At 41.9% G+C, this 18,917-nt stretch overlaps 1 protein-coding gene across 1 annotated transcript in view; it reads left to right on the forward strand.

Annotated features, from left to right (window-relative positions):
• The window catches only part of ect2 (epithelial cell transforming 2), a 39,969-nt gene extending 38,063 nt beyond the window's left edge, over nt 1–1,906 (forward strand). Inside the window, exon 25 of the mRNA XM_069151071.1 lies at nt 590–1,906. Within this exon, the coding sequence (XP_069007172.1) occupies nt 590–679 (90 nt within the window). The 3' untranslated portion in view covers nt 680–1,906. The remainder of the gene's footprint in view (nt 1–589) is intronic.
• The last annotated feature ends 17,011 nt before the right edge of the window (nt 1,907–18,917 follow it).

Here is an 18,917-nt window from a genome sequence, read left to right on the forward strand (position 1 = left end):
CACTAGAGGTCGTCTCCAAAAAGCCTCCGGCTCCATAGACTCCCATTCAACTTCTCTCATCAAATCCAAAGTGAATAAAATGTGTCCATCAGTTATCTCGGTGTTGTTAGCTAAAGTCACTCCTTCTTATTAGTTTTCTGGAGGTCCATCTGAAAATAATCCCTCATTCATTAGAAAAGAAGATTCAAGAAGACCTGGTTTTGGGGGCGTGTCTGTTTGATTGACAGGCCTGTGGCGCAGTAAAACCAACGATGACATCATTGATGGTTGATGATTGGTTCAAACAAGAAATGCTCCTGTCTGTTCTCCAGCTTGTGCAGCACAGACAAAAACATTAACGTAAAACATTACTGGTGTTTTAGTCCAAAGTCAAAAAGTAACATGCCAAATTCAACTTTGCTCTTATGAGCCAGTGTTCATATATCTCAGGAAATAATGTTACTAAAACCAATATGCAATATACAATATACATTAATACTTTTAATAAACTCATTAATCCTTTAACAGCACAATTTGTATTGACATTAGATTTTTATTTCCAACTGTCCGTACATATTTATCATGTTCTTATTTGTTCTTCTGTGTACAGGCTCGTAACTCCCCCTCCATGGTCCACCTGCCCTCCATGTTTGAGAGGAAGTACCACACGTTCAGTCGCTCCACCACCCACCTCTTCTGAGAGGGCATCTCCTCTTTTCCCCTCCTTTACCTTGACTGACACTAACACCAGGACCGGACGGCTCTCTGTGGGTGAAGCATGGTGAACTGGTATCTGTCATTACTCGAGACTTTCCACCAGGACATCCTGACATGTGGCATGTTCCGGATGGGTCCGGGACATCCTGACATGTGGCAGGTTCCGGATGGGTCCGGGACATCCTGACATGTGGCAGGTTCCGGATGGGTCCGGGACATCCTGACATGTGGCAGGTTCCTGATCGGTCCAGCTGCTTCCCAACAGAAACGCTTGAGAACAGTAAAGCAACTGTTGTTCATCTTCAAAACTCCGACGTTCAGCTGAAACTTGCTGAGAACATTGTTAATCTTCCAGATCATTCAGTGTCTTTAACTACATGCACTGGGCTGACTGCTGTCTGACCCGGGCTGACTGGATCGGTACGGTACCGTGTGACTTCCTCTGGTTCTGTCAATGTTTATACCTTTGAAAAAATGAAGGACGCTCTGTTTTTGTTTATGTTTGTCTTAAATCAGCTGATCATACCTTTATGTTCTTACCAGTAACATCCCTAAACATTGATTGGCTGCCATCATTCAGTGAAGTACTGACACTGCCTCTAACGAAGTGCACCACATGTTCGTAGACGTCTAGTTTGAATGGAACTGGATCCTGTCTTTGAAGCTGGTTTGGTTTCTGTGCTTTTCTGAAGTAAATGAACATTTAATTTTCAGGTTTTTCTGTTTACCAGATGAATGTTGTTCAGCTCTTTGTGTTTTAAGTTCTAGTAGAAGTTCCCTTGTTATGGTTCTTTTAATTAACTTGCGAGCATTCTCGATATTAACTGACATTTGATATAGATTTATTGAAGTGGGATAGACTTGATATAATTATAAGACTTATTTTAAATAACCGACCTTCTCAATGTAAAACCTCTGATAGTTTCCAGCTTTTATAAAGCTTCTATTTTAGCATCTTAGAGATTTGCTGGTGAAGAATAAAAACTCCTGTTCCCCGTCCACGTTTTAAAGGCCATATGCTGAGCGTGCGTGTGTGTGTGTGTGTGTGTGTGTGTGTGTGTGTGTGTGTGTGTGTGTTTGAGAAGGGATGCTGCAGCTCTACATATTTATTCTTCGTCAATACCTGTTTGTTTTTTCTTTATTTATGTTTTTTTCCACTTTTATGTCATTTGTCTCTTTTATCTCCATATTAAATGCACTTAAACATGTACCTGACTATTTCAGATCTTTATTTACTCTGATGTGTCTTTATCAACAGAAGATATAGAAACGTAGTAACTTCATTTATTTGTGGGTCATTTGTGTGAAAATGTGTGGAGGCTCTTGGAGGCGCTGGAAGCACATTGGAGGCTCTGGGAGTGTCTTGGAACGTCTCGCAGGCTCTTGGATGGTCTTGGAGCCTCTGGGAGTGTCCTGGAGCCTCTGGGAGTGTCTTGGAGCCTCTGGGAGTGTCCTGGAGCCTCTGGGAGTGTCTTGGAACGTCTCGCAGGCTCTTGGATGGTCTTGGAGCCTCTGGGAGTGTCTTGGAGCCTCTGGGAGTGTCCTGGAGCCTCTGGGAGTGTCTTGGAGCCTCTGGGAGTGTCCTGGAGCCTCTGGGAGTGTCTTGAAGTGTCTTTGAGGCTTTTGGAGTGTTTTGAAGTTTCTTGGATGCTCCGGGACCGTCGTGGAGGATCTTGGAGCGTAGTTTTCTCTGGACCCCTTCCTAACTGGACCAGTGATGATATGTTCAGCCGTACGTCTTCACTTCACCGCTGGTTGTCGAGGTGATGTCCCGCTAACAACGTGGGCTTCATTAACAACTGGAATACTTTCTGGGGGAAACCTGGTCTGATCCGGAGAGACGGCATCCATCCTACTTTGGATGGTGCAGCTCTTCTTTCTAGAAACATGGCTGTGTCTCTTAACAGCCCTAAAACCTGACATCCAGGGTTGAGGTCAGGACGTAGAGCTGCAGTCTTACAGCTCCTCTGCAGCTTCTTTAGAGCTGTCACTCACCCAAAACCTTCAACTTCCTGTAGAGGTTGTGTCTGTACCCAGACCACCGATATTTAAACAACTCAAGAAAAGATCTGTCAATAAAAATGTAATAAAAATGGATCCTACCAAATTAATGGATCAAAAAAATCTGACAATTAAAAGCGGACTATTAAATATGAGATCTCTCTGGTCTAAATCTCTGTTAGTAAATGACTTGATAACTGATCATCAGATTGATTTACTCTGTCTCACAGAGACCTGGCTGCAACAGGAAGAATATGTTAGTATTAATGAAGCAACTCCTCCCGGTCATATTAATTATCATATTCCTAGAGATTCAGGAGGAGAAGGAGGAGGAGGAGTGGCAGCAATCTTCCACTCAAGTTTATCAATTAATCCAAAGCCTAAACTTAGTTATAATTAATTTGAGAGTCTGATTCTTTGTCTCTCACCCAAACTGGAAAGCAGAGAAACGGATTGTATTGTTGTTGTTTATCTCCCACCTGGTCCTTATTCAGAGTTTCTAACTGAATTCTGACTTTTTTTTTATCAGATTTAGTGCTGAGTTCAGATAAAGTGATGATAGTGGGAGACTTTAATATTCATGTTGACGTGGACAACGACAGCCTCAGTTCTACTTTCAGCTCATTATTAGATTCTATAGGCTTTTATCAGGATGTAAATAAACCCCGTCGCCGTGGTAACCACACCCTCCATCTGGTTATGTCGTATGGCATGGAAACTGACAATTTTATTGTATTTCCTTAAAACCCTGTTTTGTCGGACCACTTCTTATTAACATCTGAAGTTCCAATAATGGACTACACAGCATGTGGGAATAAATCCCACTACAGTAGATGTCTGTCAGATGATGTCGTGGCCAAGTTTAAGGAAGCAGTTACATGTTTATCCTCTTCGATGCCGTGTGTTAAAGCAGTGGAAGACATCTACGTTGATCTTAGTCCCACACAAGTGGATCATCTGGTAGAAAACACTGCAGTATCTCTGCTACAACTCTAGATGATGTCGCCCCTCTGAAGAAGAGAGTCATGAACCAGAGGAAGTTGTCTCCGTGGTACAACTCAGAACTACGCTCTGCTAGGCAGCGACTAGAAAGATGGAAAGGAAATGGAGTTCCACTAATTTAGAAGAATTTCACCTGCCTGGAAGGAGAGTCTAATATTATATAAGAAAGCTCTTGGTAAGGCCAGAACTTTATATTATTCATCATTAATAGAGGACAACAAGAACAACCCCAGGTTTCTTTTCAGCACTGTAGAAGGCTGACAAAGAGTCCCAGTTCTGTTGAGTCCTCTATTCCTTCAGCTCTCAGCAGTAATGACTTCATTAACTTCTTTACTAATAAAATTCTTACTATCAGGGAGAGAATCGGGCCGACCCTTCCTGATACCATCACTGATGTGTTGCTAAGCAACAGCAGCCCTGAAAGCAACTGTAGGACCAGATGTAAACTTGGAACATTTCTCTCCTGTTGAGCTCTCTGAGTTAAGTAGAATTATTTCTTCATCTGGATCCTCTAGCTGTCTGTTAGATCTCATCCCAACTAAACTTGTTAAGGAAGTCTTCCCTTTAATTAATACTTCCATATTAGATCAGATCAACCTATCTATTGTAACCGGCTATGTACCGCAGGCTTTTAAAGTGGCTGTAATTAAACCTTTACTTCAAAAGCCGACTCTTAATCAGCTGTTTTAGGAAACTACAGACCAATTTGCAACCTGATGTTTATTTCTAAAATCCTTGAAAAAGTTGTTTCAAATCAACTTTGTGATCATTTCGAAAGGAATGATCTATTTGAAGATGTTCAGTCTTTAGAGTTCATCATAGCACAGAAACAGCTCTGGTGAAAGTTACTAACGACCTTTTATTAGCCTCAGATAATGGACTGGTCTCTGTACTTGTTCTTCTGGACCTCAGTGCTGCTTTTGATACGATTGATCATACGATCTTATTACAGAGATTAGGAGATGTTACGAGGATTAAAGGAACTGCATTAGACTGGTTCAAATCCTACTTATCAGATAGATTCCAGTTTGTCCATGTCAACAATGAGTCTTCCAGACAAACAAGAGTTAGTTATGGAGTTCCACAAGGCTCAGTGTTAGGTCCAATACTTTTTACTTTGTACATGCTTCCATTAGATGTCATCAGGAAGCACTGCATCAACTTCCATTGTTATGAAGATGACACTCAGCTATATCTTTCTATAAAACCAGATGAAACTAATCAGTTAGTAAAACTTGAAGCCTGTCTAAAAGACATAAAGGCCTGGATGACCAAAAACTTCCTGCTTCTAAATTCAGACAAAACAGAAGTTCTTGTACTTGGTCCTAAACACCTCAGAAACTCTTTCTGTAATCACTTAGTTACTCTAGATGACGTTGTCTTGGCCTCCAGCAAAACTGGGAGGAACCTTGGAGTCATCTTTGATGAGGATTTGTCCTTTAGACACCGTATAAAGCAAATCTCCAGAACTGCCTTCTTTCATCTACGTAATATTAATAAAATCAGGAAAATCCTTCCTCAGTGTGACGCAGAAAAACTCATTCATGTGTTTGTTACTTCTCGACTAGATTATTGTAATTCCTTGTTGTTAGGATGTCCAAATTACTCATTAAAAACCTGCAGCTGATCCAAAATGCTGCAGCAAGAGTACTGATGGGATTTAGCAAGAGAGATCATATTTCTCCAGTTTTAGCTTCTCTTCACTGGCTTCCTGTTAAATCAAGAATATAATTTAAAATTCTCTTGATGACTTACAAAGCTCTACATGACCAGGCTCCATCATATCTTAGAGATCTTATAGAACCATATAATCCTAGCAGAGCACTTCTCTCTCAGTACGCTGGTCTACTTGTGGTTCCTAGAGTTTCCAGAAGTAGAATGGGAGGCGGAGCTTCAGTGTTCAGGCTCCTCCCCTGTGGAACCAGCTACCAGTTTGTGTTCGAGGGGCAGAAACCCTCTCTAGCTTTAAGATTAGACTCAAAACGTTCCTTCTTGATAAAGCCTATAGTTAGAGCTGGCTCAGGTAGACCTGAACAACCCTTAGTTATGCTGTTATAGGCCGAGGCTGCTGGAGGACCTCGTTACATGCTGATCTTCTTTTCTTTCCTCCTACTCTTTAACTGACTCATACCTCACCATCTTTTTCTCTCCCATAGTTTCTTCTTATTATCTGTTGTCTCCATTCAGTTCCTTCACTCGTGTAGTTTCTGTTCTTTCTTTTCCAGATGTCCCGTCATGGAGCTGCATGTCTCTGCTCTGCGCTTGTCGTCTCCACCAACAGTTCTTCTCTTGTATCTCTATGCTGTCCTTTTCTCTCTCTGCTCTCCTCTCACCCCAACTGGTCGAGGCAGATGGCCGCCCACCTCTGATCCTGGTTCTGTTAACAGATGCTCCGCCCACCTCTGATCCTGGTTCTGTTAACAGATGCTCCGCCCACCTCTGCTCCTGGTTCTATTAACAGATGCTCCGCCCACCTCTGATCCTGGTTCTATTAACAGATGCTCCGCCCACCTCTGATCCTGGTTCTGTTAACAGATGCTCCGCCCACCTCTGATCCTGGTTCTATTAACAGATGCTCCGCCCACCCCTGAGTCTGGTTCTGTTAACAGATGTTCTCCACCTCTGATCCTGGTTCTGTCGGAGGTTTCTTCCTGTTAAAAGGAGTTTTTCTTCCCTCTGTTGGAGGTTTTTCTCCCTTAAAGAGGAGTTTTTCCCTCCTAGCTTATGTGGGAATTGTTGAATTGTTGGTTTCTCTGTATAATATTGTAAAGTCTTGCTGTAAGGACTTTAATGTGTTAAGTGCCATGAAATAACCGGTGTTGTGATTTGGTGCTATATAAATCAAATACAATTCAATTCAATTCAATTCAATTGAAGTGTCTTGGACACTCTGGGAGCGTCTTGGAGGCTCTTGGAGCGTCTTGCAGGCCCTGGGGAGCGTCTTGGAGCGTCTTGGAGCGTCTTGGAACGTCTTGGAGCGTCTTGGAACGTCTTGGAGCGTCTTGGAAGGTCTTGGAAGGTCTTGGTGGCGGAGTTTGAAGCCTGTTTTTGATCTACATTCCTCTTTGAAAGGAGTTCATGAGTAGTCCTTAGTTCTTTTCTGTACATCCTACTCATTTCATGTTGACTTGGTTTATAACTTCCACAATCCCCCCAGACTTGAAGCTATTTTAAATTCACTTCTGAACCAACAGAATCAGATGATTCTTTCAAGAAAGCAAATCCAGTCAGAAAAACTGATAATTGGGTGAAACCCGCTAACTGGCAGGTATTTTACTGAAGGTGAGATTCTGATGTGTTCAGATGAAAGAGCTATAAAGTCTAATGTTGAATCACTGGAGACAGACAGCTACACAGGGGAGACGTCACTTTAATGCTGTGACCTCTTATTGATCACTGCAGTCACAAATGTATCTCTCCTCCTTCAGAGGTCACAATCATTTACAGACCTGAACTGTTTTTAAAAGAGACTGATTTGACTTTCACCAAGTGCCTTAAGCTACATTACCACCAAGTGCCACTAGAGGTCAGCTCCATAGACTTCCATTCAATTTCTCTCATCAAATGCAAAATCACTAAAATGTGTCCAACAGTTATCTCGGTGTTGTTAGCTAAAGTCACTCCTTCTTATTAGTTTTATGAAGGTTCATCTGAAAATAATCCCTCATTCATTAGAAAAGAAGATTCATTCAAAAACACGTATTTTGGGGACATGTCCGTTTGATTGACAGGCCTGTGGTGCGGTCAAGTTACAGCTATCGGTGGGCGGGACGTAGTATGGTCAGGTTTCCAATCAGATCCATGGCTGGCTCCGCCCCCAGCTCATCCAAATATGGTCACTTCCTGCTCCAAACCGCTCCGAACTTGCAAGATGGTGACGGACAGAATCTGAACTGGAGGATTCATAACGTTCACAAACCGACAGGTGACGTCACTGATGGTTGCTGATTGGTTGAAATACTTTGGTAAACTAAACGCCTCGGGTTGCTTTTCTTTATACTGTAAATCTATTGCTTCATTATTTTTCTCCGGGCCTCATGTTTCTGATATAAATGTGTTAAAGTTTGACTGTAATCACTGCTGTCTTGTTAGTTGTTAATGTTTATAAAAGTGTAACAGTCTTGTCTTTGTGAACTTCGACACCAGTAAAAGTTATATTAAACAGCTGCTAGATTTTCTGCAGTGAGTCTACAGACAGACTCGGCTGCATGTCCTCTCGCCCCCAGCTTCACTCTAATCACATTAGCTGCCCAGACTCAGCCAGCTCCCCACTCTGAGTCAAGGTGTGTTTTGAATGGTGAGCCTTTCATTTGAGCCACATTAGTATTTCATGTCATGGCGGCGGCCTGAGAAGAGAGCTGCTTCTGTTTTGTCCTCTTCACATGAAGCTCTTCAAAGCATTAGAAGATAATCTGGGTCTCCTATAATACGATGCAGCTGGAGGTGGAGAGCCATGCAGGCCTGAGGCGAGGTGACACGGGGGAATAGCCACAACCAAAAGGCACCTCTTCACAGAGGACTCTCTCTCTTTGTATCTGCCTTTGCCTTCACTTCAAAGTGCTTCTGACTGGCTGTTTAAGGATGAAACAAAAAGGGAGGCTGGAAGGAGGACGGAGGACCGACGCTGTGGTTGTTGGGGTCCGCTGACTCCAAGCTACCATCATCAATCACCAAACATTCAACCCAAGGAAAGACAATGGCTGTACAGAACAAGCTGTCTAAATGATGTAATAGAGAAAGATGTCTTTATGCAAATATTCAGTGCCGTGCATGGATATGAAAGAAATACATTTCCCTCCACAAATGGATTACACAGAGGAGACAGGACTAGAAAGAGACCGTCGTTTGACATTGAAATCCCTCCGTGGGAAGAGACGGTGTTGAGATTGGACCCATCTCACATAAAGGACTTCTATACTGTGAGAAAAGTTTTCATTTCCACTGAAAGTTTCTCTTATTTAACCATGACCCAAAACTTTGCCTAACTTGAAGAACATCTGGGAGTCGTCCAGGCAGGTGGAGTGAAACACTTCAGAGCTGTGAGTTCCTCCAGCACACCAGCGGAGGACATCAGTTCATTGTTCATCAAGTTGTTATCATTTTAAAGTCTGTTTTTTTAATTTTGTGTCACAATAAATGTATCATGGTGTCTGATTCCTATCAACAGTTGGTGTGTTGGTCCAGTCCAGGAGAAATAATGCATGTAGTGGTCATTATTAAAAGGCCAACTGACATCAGGGGAGAACGGGCCATGTCGAGCCACTCCTTGTTTCTGAGCAGCTATTGACAAAACTGGTCATGTGACCTCATCTTTAAAGAGTCATCTATTTTTCTCACCGTGTGATGGACACGTGGAATCAGTGGCAACGACATTGATGTTCAAAAAACTGTTTTTTGCTGTTCAAAGTGAAGTTTTGAATGTTCATGATTCTCTTTTCTGAACAATAACAGACAAGCTGTCGGCGATAACTTCTTTTGAGCAGCTCATTCACAAAGTTAATAATAATGTAAATACTTTTAGAAAAGTCCATATTCAGAAACAATGGTAGAAGTAAGTGATCATTTTACTATTCCTGTGTTTCATCCATACTTCCTGTACATTATATTCTATTATCGTACTTCCAAGTGACTGAACATGAACTGTAATGTTGCTGCGGGATACCCAAAGATAAAAATGTGGAATGTGCTGTTATTATTATTATTATTTTTCATTATTATTTATTGATTTACTTTTTCTTTTTGATGGTTTTTTTGTGTATTTTTGTTTTTTATGCTGTCTTTGGTTTATGTTGGTATTTTATTGGTAAATCAACTGTATAAATTGAAAAATAATAATACAAAAAAAGGTTTAATCACAAAAAAAAACCAATAACAGACAAGTTTACATACAATCTCCCTCATGTTAGTCATGTATCATGGTGTTAACTCTAAACTACTGGATGATACATGTCTGTTAAAATGGCAGCAGTGGGGTCATTTCAGCCAGTAACCAAGGAAATTGAGCCAGTTCCCCCTATTATTATTCAAATCAAAGTATTATTAAAGTATTCATTTTACATTTCATTTTTACATTTGGACTTCTATTGAAGGACAGACATGGCGAAACCATCAGCTCCTTTCTCACCTGTGCCTTACAGATATTTCAGTTTGTACAAATGAAGCCACCTCCACTGAATCTATTTGGCTTTCACACGGAATTATTTGAGGTGAAAATGTTCAGTTTTACATAATGAGTGGCACAGTTTACTCCAGTGTGGCTCAATTTATTCTCTGCTGAGGCTTTGTGATCCAAAGTGATTATTCCCAGTGATGCGCCACACTTTGAAATATTTGTATATATTCTAGTTGAATATATACAAATATATAAAACCCACTCTCTTTATACAGCCACATGTCGTGAGTACAGTAGTTGCGCCTGGCTGGAGAGTTCTAGTTTAATTTCTAAAGTAAATGGTACAGATTTGTGCCTGACAGCCACAGCTGAAGGTTTCTGGACTCCCATTGCAGTCACAAGCAGCAACAGTCTACTGCTCTGTAATCCAGCTCAGCCTTTCTCTGCGCTTCAAAGGAAATGCAAACGGTATTTCTTGGTAACTTCTCCGTACGACTGCCTCGTGTGGTAAATAATAAATTAGTGTGGTGCAGAAGCTACTTCTACTTTCCCAGATGAGGTAATGGTTAATGATCTCTCCACTGAACATTGCCACTCTCCTCCATGTTTAATTTCACCGTGCTGTGAGGTGCAGACACTGAATAAAGACGGCAGGTGATCTGAAGTGAGACGTAACAAAAACCTTTTGAATTCTGATCTGTTCCAAATATGAATCAGCAAAACACACAAAAATATTTGGTTGGTTGATGCTTCTGTGACAACAGGAAATGAGGCCTGATTATCCGTCTCCCCTGCTGACCTCAGTGAACCGTGACGTTGCTGATTCAGATGCTGATAGCTGAATGTTTCCTGCACGTTCCCTCCTTCGTGACCAGAGTGGGACACATTCAGCTTGTGGGACAGCTCCCCTGAAGAACAGGACTGGGATATGCATTTCCCCTCCCAGTATTTTACAGGTTCAGGTAGAAACGCCCAATATTACAGATCTGTTCAGTGACAAACACAGAATGAACAACGTGTGTTAAATTACACATTTAAAAGATGTAATCCTCACTGCACGTCGTTACTAGATCAGCTGGACATGTCTTTGTGGGTGGTGTGGCGTTTGCATGTGATTTTACACATGCAAACCTTTAGTAAATCAGATTCTAAATATTTTTCTGGCACACTAAATAGGATGATAGTATGGATACTGGAATGCAGCGAGTACGTCCCATTTGTATACATACTACATTCAACAGTACAGACTTTGTGAAGGCAGCAGCAGGAGGTACTAAAAGTAAACAGAATGTGATCTGGAACACGGTGTGTTCTCTCTTCAGCACTAAATCATGGATGTATTGAGGAGAACGAGATGTTTCTAAGCCTTCAGGTTGCTTTTGCGTTACACAACCTACAGCATATTGTTCTTACTGCTACCTTCTCACCCCCACTCAGCCCAGACTCTTTAACTTGTGATGTGTCGTGCAAACAAAACTCACTTTTCAGGACTCTCGGAACGTTTTCCATATAAGAAACCTCCACCGACTCAAACATTCATAATTCTGTTATTATTCAAATAAATGAAGGAACAACCTTGTCTGAAGTTGGAGGAGTCACGGACCTCTCTTATAATGACCCTGACTAGGGGATATGCTTTTTGGGCCATGATGATTTGCGTGCGTGTGTTTGTTTGTTTTATTGTGTTATTTGTTGCAAAATGGTTGTGAAGAAGGCTGGATACGGGATCAGTGGGACGTTTGTAGGTATTTGGTCAAAAATCGTTGTGTTGGACACAAACTTTGACCCGATAAGAAATGTTCTTCATGTCAGATTGTTCATGTCGATTGACTGATATTTCTCTGACTTAACCTGACACATGGTGAAAAACATTGGATCCACTTGGTTACTGTTCATTTGTATTGTACCTGAGTGGATGTTATTTTCAGCCCTACACACCTTCTCATACTGGAACAGCTTCCATTTACAGGCTGTGTTGATTCTTGTGTTTGGTTTAATTCGGGGAATCCACTATTCCTCCAACAGTGTCCATCCGTTGCACTGCAAATTCTCCTCAATTGAAGAATCCCTTAAAAACAGAGCTCCTGAATCAATCCATGGATTTGATGATGTCCCAACTTCCACGCAGGACTGAGGCGGGTTTTGTCTTTTTGGATCCTTAATTTGGAACTTAATTAATAACTAACTTCTATTAATCTCGGCCTCTGACACTCACAGCGCTTCATTTTTTTCTTATTCTCCATGTGTGGATTTTTGTTCTTTTACTTATTAATGACTGCTTTGAATGGATCCTCTGGATGAAGTGATGAACTGACCGAGATGACAGTGGACCAGCTACTGGACTGTCACAGGAGGACAGAGACAGAGAGGAGAGACATGCTAACGAATGGGTGCTGATCAGTGTCTCATAAAGAAACATGTCTGCATGGCCCTGGTGGCCTCCAGCTACTAGAACAGGTGAGAAGCACTCTGTCTCACTAAGCTGTTTACTCACTGCAGAGGACATCAAAGGCGAAGGGAAGGTAATTTTATTTACATGTTTTACCATAGTAATGACGGCCAACAACTGCAACTGTGTGTGCATATATAAACTTTGTTGTTCTGGCATGTTCTTCATGATAAGCTTGTTGCTCAGGGGGAATTGCAAAACACCACATATCCCTTTCCATTCATCAACAGATCCTTCTTTCAACTTCAATGCAAATGGACCAAAATTAATTACCAACAAAATGGTGATTCACTTTTTATTTTTTTCTTGCTCTGCAATATGCATATAGCTCTGTTTGAAGGGGTGCTGTTTATGGAGCCTGAGCTTCATGTATGTGAACATTTCGGAACAAAGACGTTGGTTGAGAACAATAAGTAGGAAGGAGGGCATGAAGAATGCAGAAAAGGACGTTTCCCCTTGAGGTGACATTGTCAATGCAGAGCAAACCAGATCTCTGTTTACATAAGCTGCCGGTACTCAGTGAGTACAGCTCATGCTGTGCAGGCTTAGAGGCTGCTGGCTATTTACTGCAGGTTCAAGGACCTGGAGCTGCTCACTGTGTGATTTCAATAAAAGTCGTGAAAAATGACTTAAATCCACCAGAGAGCTGTGCTTGGAACGCCATTTAAAAACATATACAGTACATACACACACACATATATATGATATAGATATATATATATATATATCTATATCATATATATACCTCTTCAGTGTGGAGATTTGACAAACATGGACTCCAGCAAGAGTGATGTTGATCAGGGCAACATGTGGAGGTCTTTATTCGCTTTTCAAAAACAATATATAATCAGAACTGTAATCGGTTGCAGCTCGTGCTAACCCCACATGATTCCTACTGCTGCATCACATTGAAAGAAACACGATGTTTTTGTCGGAGGTTTGTTCGAACTGTGACTACTCATCATAAATATCTCTACAGAACAACCGCCACATTTTGACTCTTTTGTGGATCAATTTAAAATCTGGCAGTAATCGAATAGGAAGGAGCAGCACGGTAAAAGAAAAGATGTATGTCATCAACTCATCGATGCAGAAAACTGCTCACTCCTTCTGCAGCAGGAAACCTGATTGTAGTTGCAGTTATTATTGACAGCTGTCTGGACTCTCACAGTTTGCACTGTAAGTAGCTACTTAAGGACTGTTTGTTGTATTATGTATTCGTCATTTATTGATACAATGGTAAACACAGGGTTTTCCAAGTCAGGACCAAAATATTATTTACTATAAGTTTCAATGACTTTTATTTCAGCAGAGGACCAGATCAAACTGAGTGCACCCCATTTTTGAATACAGACCAATGATGTGTTCCAGATGACATACTTCTCTCAGTACAGTAACAAATAGTACTCTTACTGTACATGTTAGGAGTCTTAGAGCCTGATTTACTAAGATCTCAGTAAAGGTACTAAATTGCGTGTTCCTTCCAAAAATTTGCTAATTTATTTGCACTCATTTTGCGGGTGATTTACTAAAACTAATTGCGTCATTGGAATCAGGTGCAAATCTCTGTATTTAAATGAAGGTTTGCATGTTAAAGTGATTCCAACAATGGAAAACAGAGCGACCGCAAAAGGAAATCTGATCATCCCAAGTTAAGAAATATAAATATAACAAGAACAAAACGCTTTATAGGAGATTATCAGCAAGAAAGTCAATACTGTAGGAAAAACAAAAAGGCGGAAAAATGCTTAATAATAAAACATGGTCAAATAAAAGAGGAGGACGGTGATGAGATCCTCTAACAGACACCGATCAGCAGGTCCAGATCTTTCTGTGATGAGCAGCTGACTTTTCATTCAGTGTCTGATGAAGCTACCTGTGAATTCTGCAGGACTCATTCAGGATGTGACAGCTCACCTGAACAACAGGACTGGAGGGAGATCCAAGCAGAGATACGCTGGAACCACCCAGAGGCAGCAAAATGCTGAGTTTTTAATTGCTGGTATTTCGTGGCTCCTCCTTGTTATTGGCTGTCAATCATCATTCAGTTCATTCAATAACTCAGAAGTATCATTGCTGGACAAACGATATGTCTGAGTCATTTTCCCCCAAAATGGTTCCACGGGTGTAAAACCTCGTTCTCTACGTATTCTTTGGTTTCCTGCATCTCCTTCACAATAAGAGCAGCCGTCTCTCCAGATTTGTGCACCTGATTAATATGTTCCTTTCAGTCGTACTAAAATACACAACAATCACTTCTCCTGTTTCTACTTCCTGGTTCAGTAAATATCGTTGCAGGTGATAAATTGTTCTATTTGCATGTTTCCTCTCAGTATTTTACCGCAATCAATACATCCATGATTTAGTGTATTTATCCTGTCAGCAGATTAGCAGAATTTGTCCTGTATATTCCTTTGAAGTAGAAGGTCAATTTAAATAATAAGCGACGGCTTCTGTTATTTGACTGATTATTTGGTGACTGTCATCTACTGCAATATAATTCTGTCTTATAATCAAGAGGCAGCGCTCCATACTTAAGAAATGCAAACTTTACAAGCAGACACTTTCAATATGTGAGAGTCCCACACGATGAATCTGACTGCCCTCCTTTCAGTTTGTGATAAACAGTGATATGAAAGATCGCATGGATGTCTTCCGTTCCCAAACATTCAAGGTTACATATTGTCTTGTTAGAAGCACTGAGATGATGCAAAGTCAGACTGCAGCCTCTAAAAATGAGCGTCAACCTGATCGAGTCCACGAAGACTGGAGACGAGGTTCAGGAAGGACTCGACTGACAGATCGCTGCGTGTCTTTTTGTATGTGTGTGTGTGTGTGTGTGTGTGTGTGTGTGTGTGTGTGTGTGTGTGTGTGTGTGTGTGTGTGTGTGTGTGTACGTGTGTGTGTGTGTGTGTGTGTGTGTGTGTGTGTGTGTGTGTGTGTGTGTGTGTGTGTGTGTGTGTACGTGTGTGTGTGTGTGTGTGTGTGTGTGTGTGTGTACGTGTGTGTGTGTGTGTGTGTGTACGTGTGTGTGTGTGTGTGTGTGTGTGTGTGTGTGTGTGTGTGTGTGTGTGTGTGTGTGTGTACGTGTGTATGTGTGTGTGTACGTGTGAGGCACTTTGTGCCATCAACCCAGGAGTTCTGTGATCTCTGGTCTTTGTCTGTGTTTGCTTCTGTGATGAGTCATTCAGTGCAAGGTGACACACACACACACACACACACACACACACACACACACACACACACACACACACACACACACACACACACACATCTCCTGGTTCAGCCTCTTCACTCAGTTTTATTTTCATGTTCTACCTGACTATAAACACACAAAATCATTATTGTTTCACATTTTCCCTTCAGTACAGACAGACAATCCTCCTTGGCAAGCACAGGGACTTTTCTCCATTTTAATTAAGCACGTTTCATCCTTCAGCGGCCAGGCAGGACTCCTTCCTGGCATTCGGAGGATATATAAAGGAAGGAAACCGTGAGACTGCAGGTTTACATCCTTCTTTTTTATCTTGTTTTGTTTTAATGGTGAATTGCAACCACACAACATCATCGTCAATGAAAGTGGTTAAAAAGGTCATGCATTTTCATAGGATTGTGGGTAATTTAAGGACCCAGAGGATACACCTGACACATCCTGCAAAATTCTTAGAACAACAGACTCAGTCTTTGGTACAATCTCAAAGAATCCCAGACATTGGAAAAATCCATGGCAGGATTTGATGACATAACATCCTGGAAATGAAGCCGACCAATGATCGCTGACCTCAGTGTTAGTGAGAGCAGCCGCTGACTGCTGGGCTGGAGGAGTGTAGTGTCATGCAAAATGTTGGGTTATATGCACAGTACAACATCTAAAGCATAAAGAATGTGATCTATATGTATAAATAGATTGTATAATGTCTGTTTTTACAGCCAGAAGGAGGAGACCAAATAAAGGACATTCCCTCCACGAGAGGTAACCACAAGACATAGCAGATCTGAAGGGACAACGTGTGTCCGTGAAGCCCTGAGCCAATCAGGGAAGAGATGCATCATTAGAGGTGTTTCCTGGTTTATGCAGCTGGAGGAGAGAAACCGAGCTGCGTTTCTCCTTCAGTTTTAAATGTCAGGTGATGTGGGAATACGGAAAGTATTAACTCTAATGGTTTCCTCTCATTTACTCATCATGTCTTCATCAAAAGCTTTTCAAGCAGCAATCTTTGTGTGTGTGTATCTGTGTGTGTGCGTGTGTGTGTGTATGTGCGTGTGCGTGTGTCTGTGCGCGCGTGTGTGTGTGTGTGTGTGTGTGTGTGTGTGTGTGTGTGTGTGTGTGTGTGTGTGTGTGTGTGTGTGTGTGTGTGTGAGAGATGAAACATAAGGATGCTAATACCTTATTGATGATGTAATCCTACAGGGGCCTATTGAAGATTGCACGTCTCACCACCACAAGGGGACGAACAAAGACAGACAGAAAGTGAGAGACCTTGAAGTGTTAATGAGTCTGGGTGAAAGGACACACTGAGACCACGTCTCCTGCTCGGTACCATCATATGACCTTACAGATATTCCAGCATGTTTTCAGTTCAGCTCTGATGGCTGCTGGTATTTAGCACGATGCTTTATTTGCTGCCATCACACGCGTTGTGTCATTTATTTGTCACATTGCAGAGTGTTTGTTTTCTCAGGCAGGATCTGAGATGATTTATTGATCTACCCCAACCAGAACACTTGTTCATGTTCCTGTGAAGATACAGAACCTGAAGGAGGCCCCACCATCACGTATGACCCAGAAAAGGCTGCAGGAACTCAAATCTATCATGTTTATATTCTGAAAAGAGTTTCTTTGCATTAATTGTAAATGCATTTGTAAATGTTGAAACATTACACACAGAAGTGAGTTTCATCTGTTAAGAAAAGGTTGAATGTACATTTATTTCATCTTCTGCAGCTCATATCACCGATTAATGAACAGGTATGTTGATAACTTTGAGAAAGGTTTGATTCTGATGTATAACAGAGTATGAAATTGGGAAACAGCAGATATGAGACTGTTATGGACTGTTGTTGTATTGAGACGTCCTTTAGAGAACGATGCACCATAATCAAGAGAGAAAATGATTTACACCTTAGAAAACTTTAAAAGCTTGTGATCACAGAGGAACTCATCAGCAACAAACACGTGACACCACAGAAGAGGTCTGCAGGGCCGTGACTATCTCTGGAACAGGCCTCCAAAATAATAAGAAATGACATGTGTGTGTGTGGGGGGGGGGGGTATCAACATGAATATTTGATTCCCTCTATTGTTCAGGAACGATATTCATGAAACTTCACTTCACCTGCCCCCCCCCCTCCACGCTGTAGTGCTACATCTTGGCCCGGCTCCAATCTTCTCTCCAGTAATTGCCTCATCCTGAAACACTGTGGAGAGGAGTGGAGGAGCTTTGTGCGCTCCTTTGTGTTCCGACAACACTCATTGTTCACAAATGAGTTGGCAGCACATTCATTCAGGAGGAGGTGATAAGGAGGTGCTGCCCGAGGCCGGAGGACAGGAGGTGATAGGAGGGAGAGAGGGAGGGAGAGGAGGGAGATACAGGGAGGAGAGGAGTGAGGAGGGATGTGCTACAGTGGAGAAGTGCTTACTTTCAGAAAGAGGAATAATCAAGGCCGACTCTCCCAGCAGCACCAATTAATGTCTGCAGAGCTCAGTCAGATAAATGTGTGTGTGTGTCTGTGACTTCTGTTTAATGCCGTCAGGTCGATCGGTTAATTTTAAGAAGAGCAGATGAATAGAAATCTGGAGCTGGGTTTTTGTCAAAGAAGCTCTTTCAAGTTTAATGTCTATAAAATAATCTGAGTGAAGAATCCAGCAACTTTATGAAAACTGTGACCTTTGACCCACAGCGAATGAATGTTACTTGGAATAAAAAGGGATTTAAAGTTTCAGAGTAAATAAGTGAGTGGCTGTGATTACAGATGAACATTAAGGACAGAGGCGGTCTACAAAGGTCCGGAGAGTTGGATCAGGTGGACAGCGGCAGGCTCACCAGGCTCTCATCTCTCATACCAACTGCAACACTACTGATGGACTGATGCAAAGAAAGAGAGACTTCTCAGTTCCTCTCATATCTCCACCACTAGTTGATGTCACCTCCTGCTTCATTTATAAATCAGGAGACCCTGAACACAGAGGGCGCTGTTCTGCAGGTCAGGAGGAGAGAGAGGCCGACGCGTCCTCCAGCTGACTGTTAAAACCAAACCAAACATTATTCATTGTTCAATCATGACATTAAATAACCAGAGAAATCACAATAATCACACAGACGCAGAGAAACAGCAGATCTAACGGCTCCCATCTCTGTTTCTGTCTGTGGGTCACTACGATGACATGTTGTGTCCGTCCATCTCCTCCGCTCTGCTTCAGTGGCGTCGCAGCAGCAGCTGACCATGCACGTAGACAGATGGATGGATTTGTGAATAAAGAATAAAGGGTCATATTTACAGACCCAACACGTCATAGCTACATATCCGTTGGACATTACGGAGATTAGTGTGCAACCCACTCTACCGTCTGAGCCACAGCCTCCCGTCAGAGTGTGAACAATGTCGGCCGCCCTGATACGACTTTCTGCATTTTACAACAGTTCTGTTAACATGTCG

The sequence above is a fragment of the Embiotoca jacksoni genome, unplaced genomic scaffold (assembly GCF_022577435.1).
Source record: "Embiotoca jacksoni isolate LCO1_2020_lvr unplaced genomic scaffold, fEmbJac1.0.p SCAF_16, whole genome shotgun sequence".
In the NCBI taxonomy this organism is placed as follows: Eukaryota; Metazoa; Chordata; class Actinopteri; family Embiotocidae; genus Embiotoca; species Embiotoca jacksoni.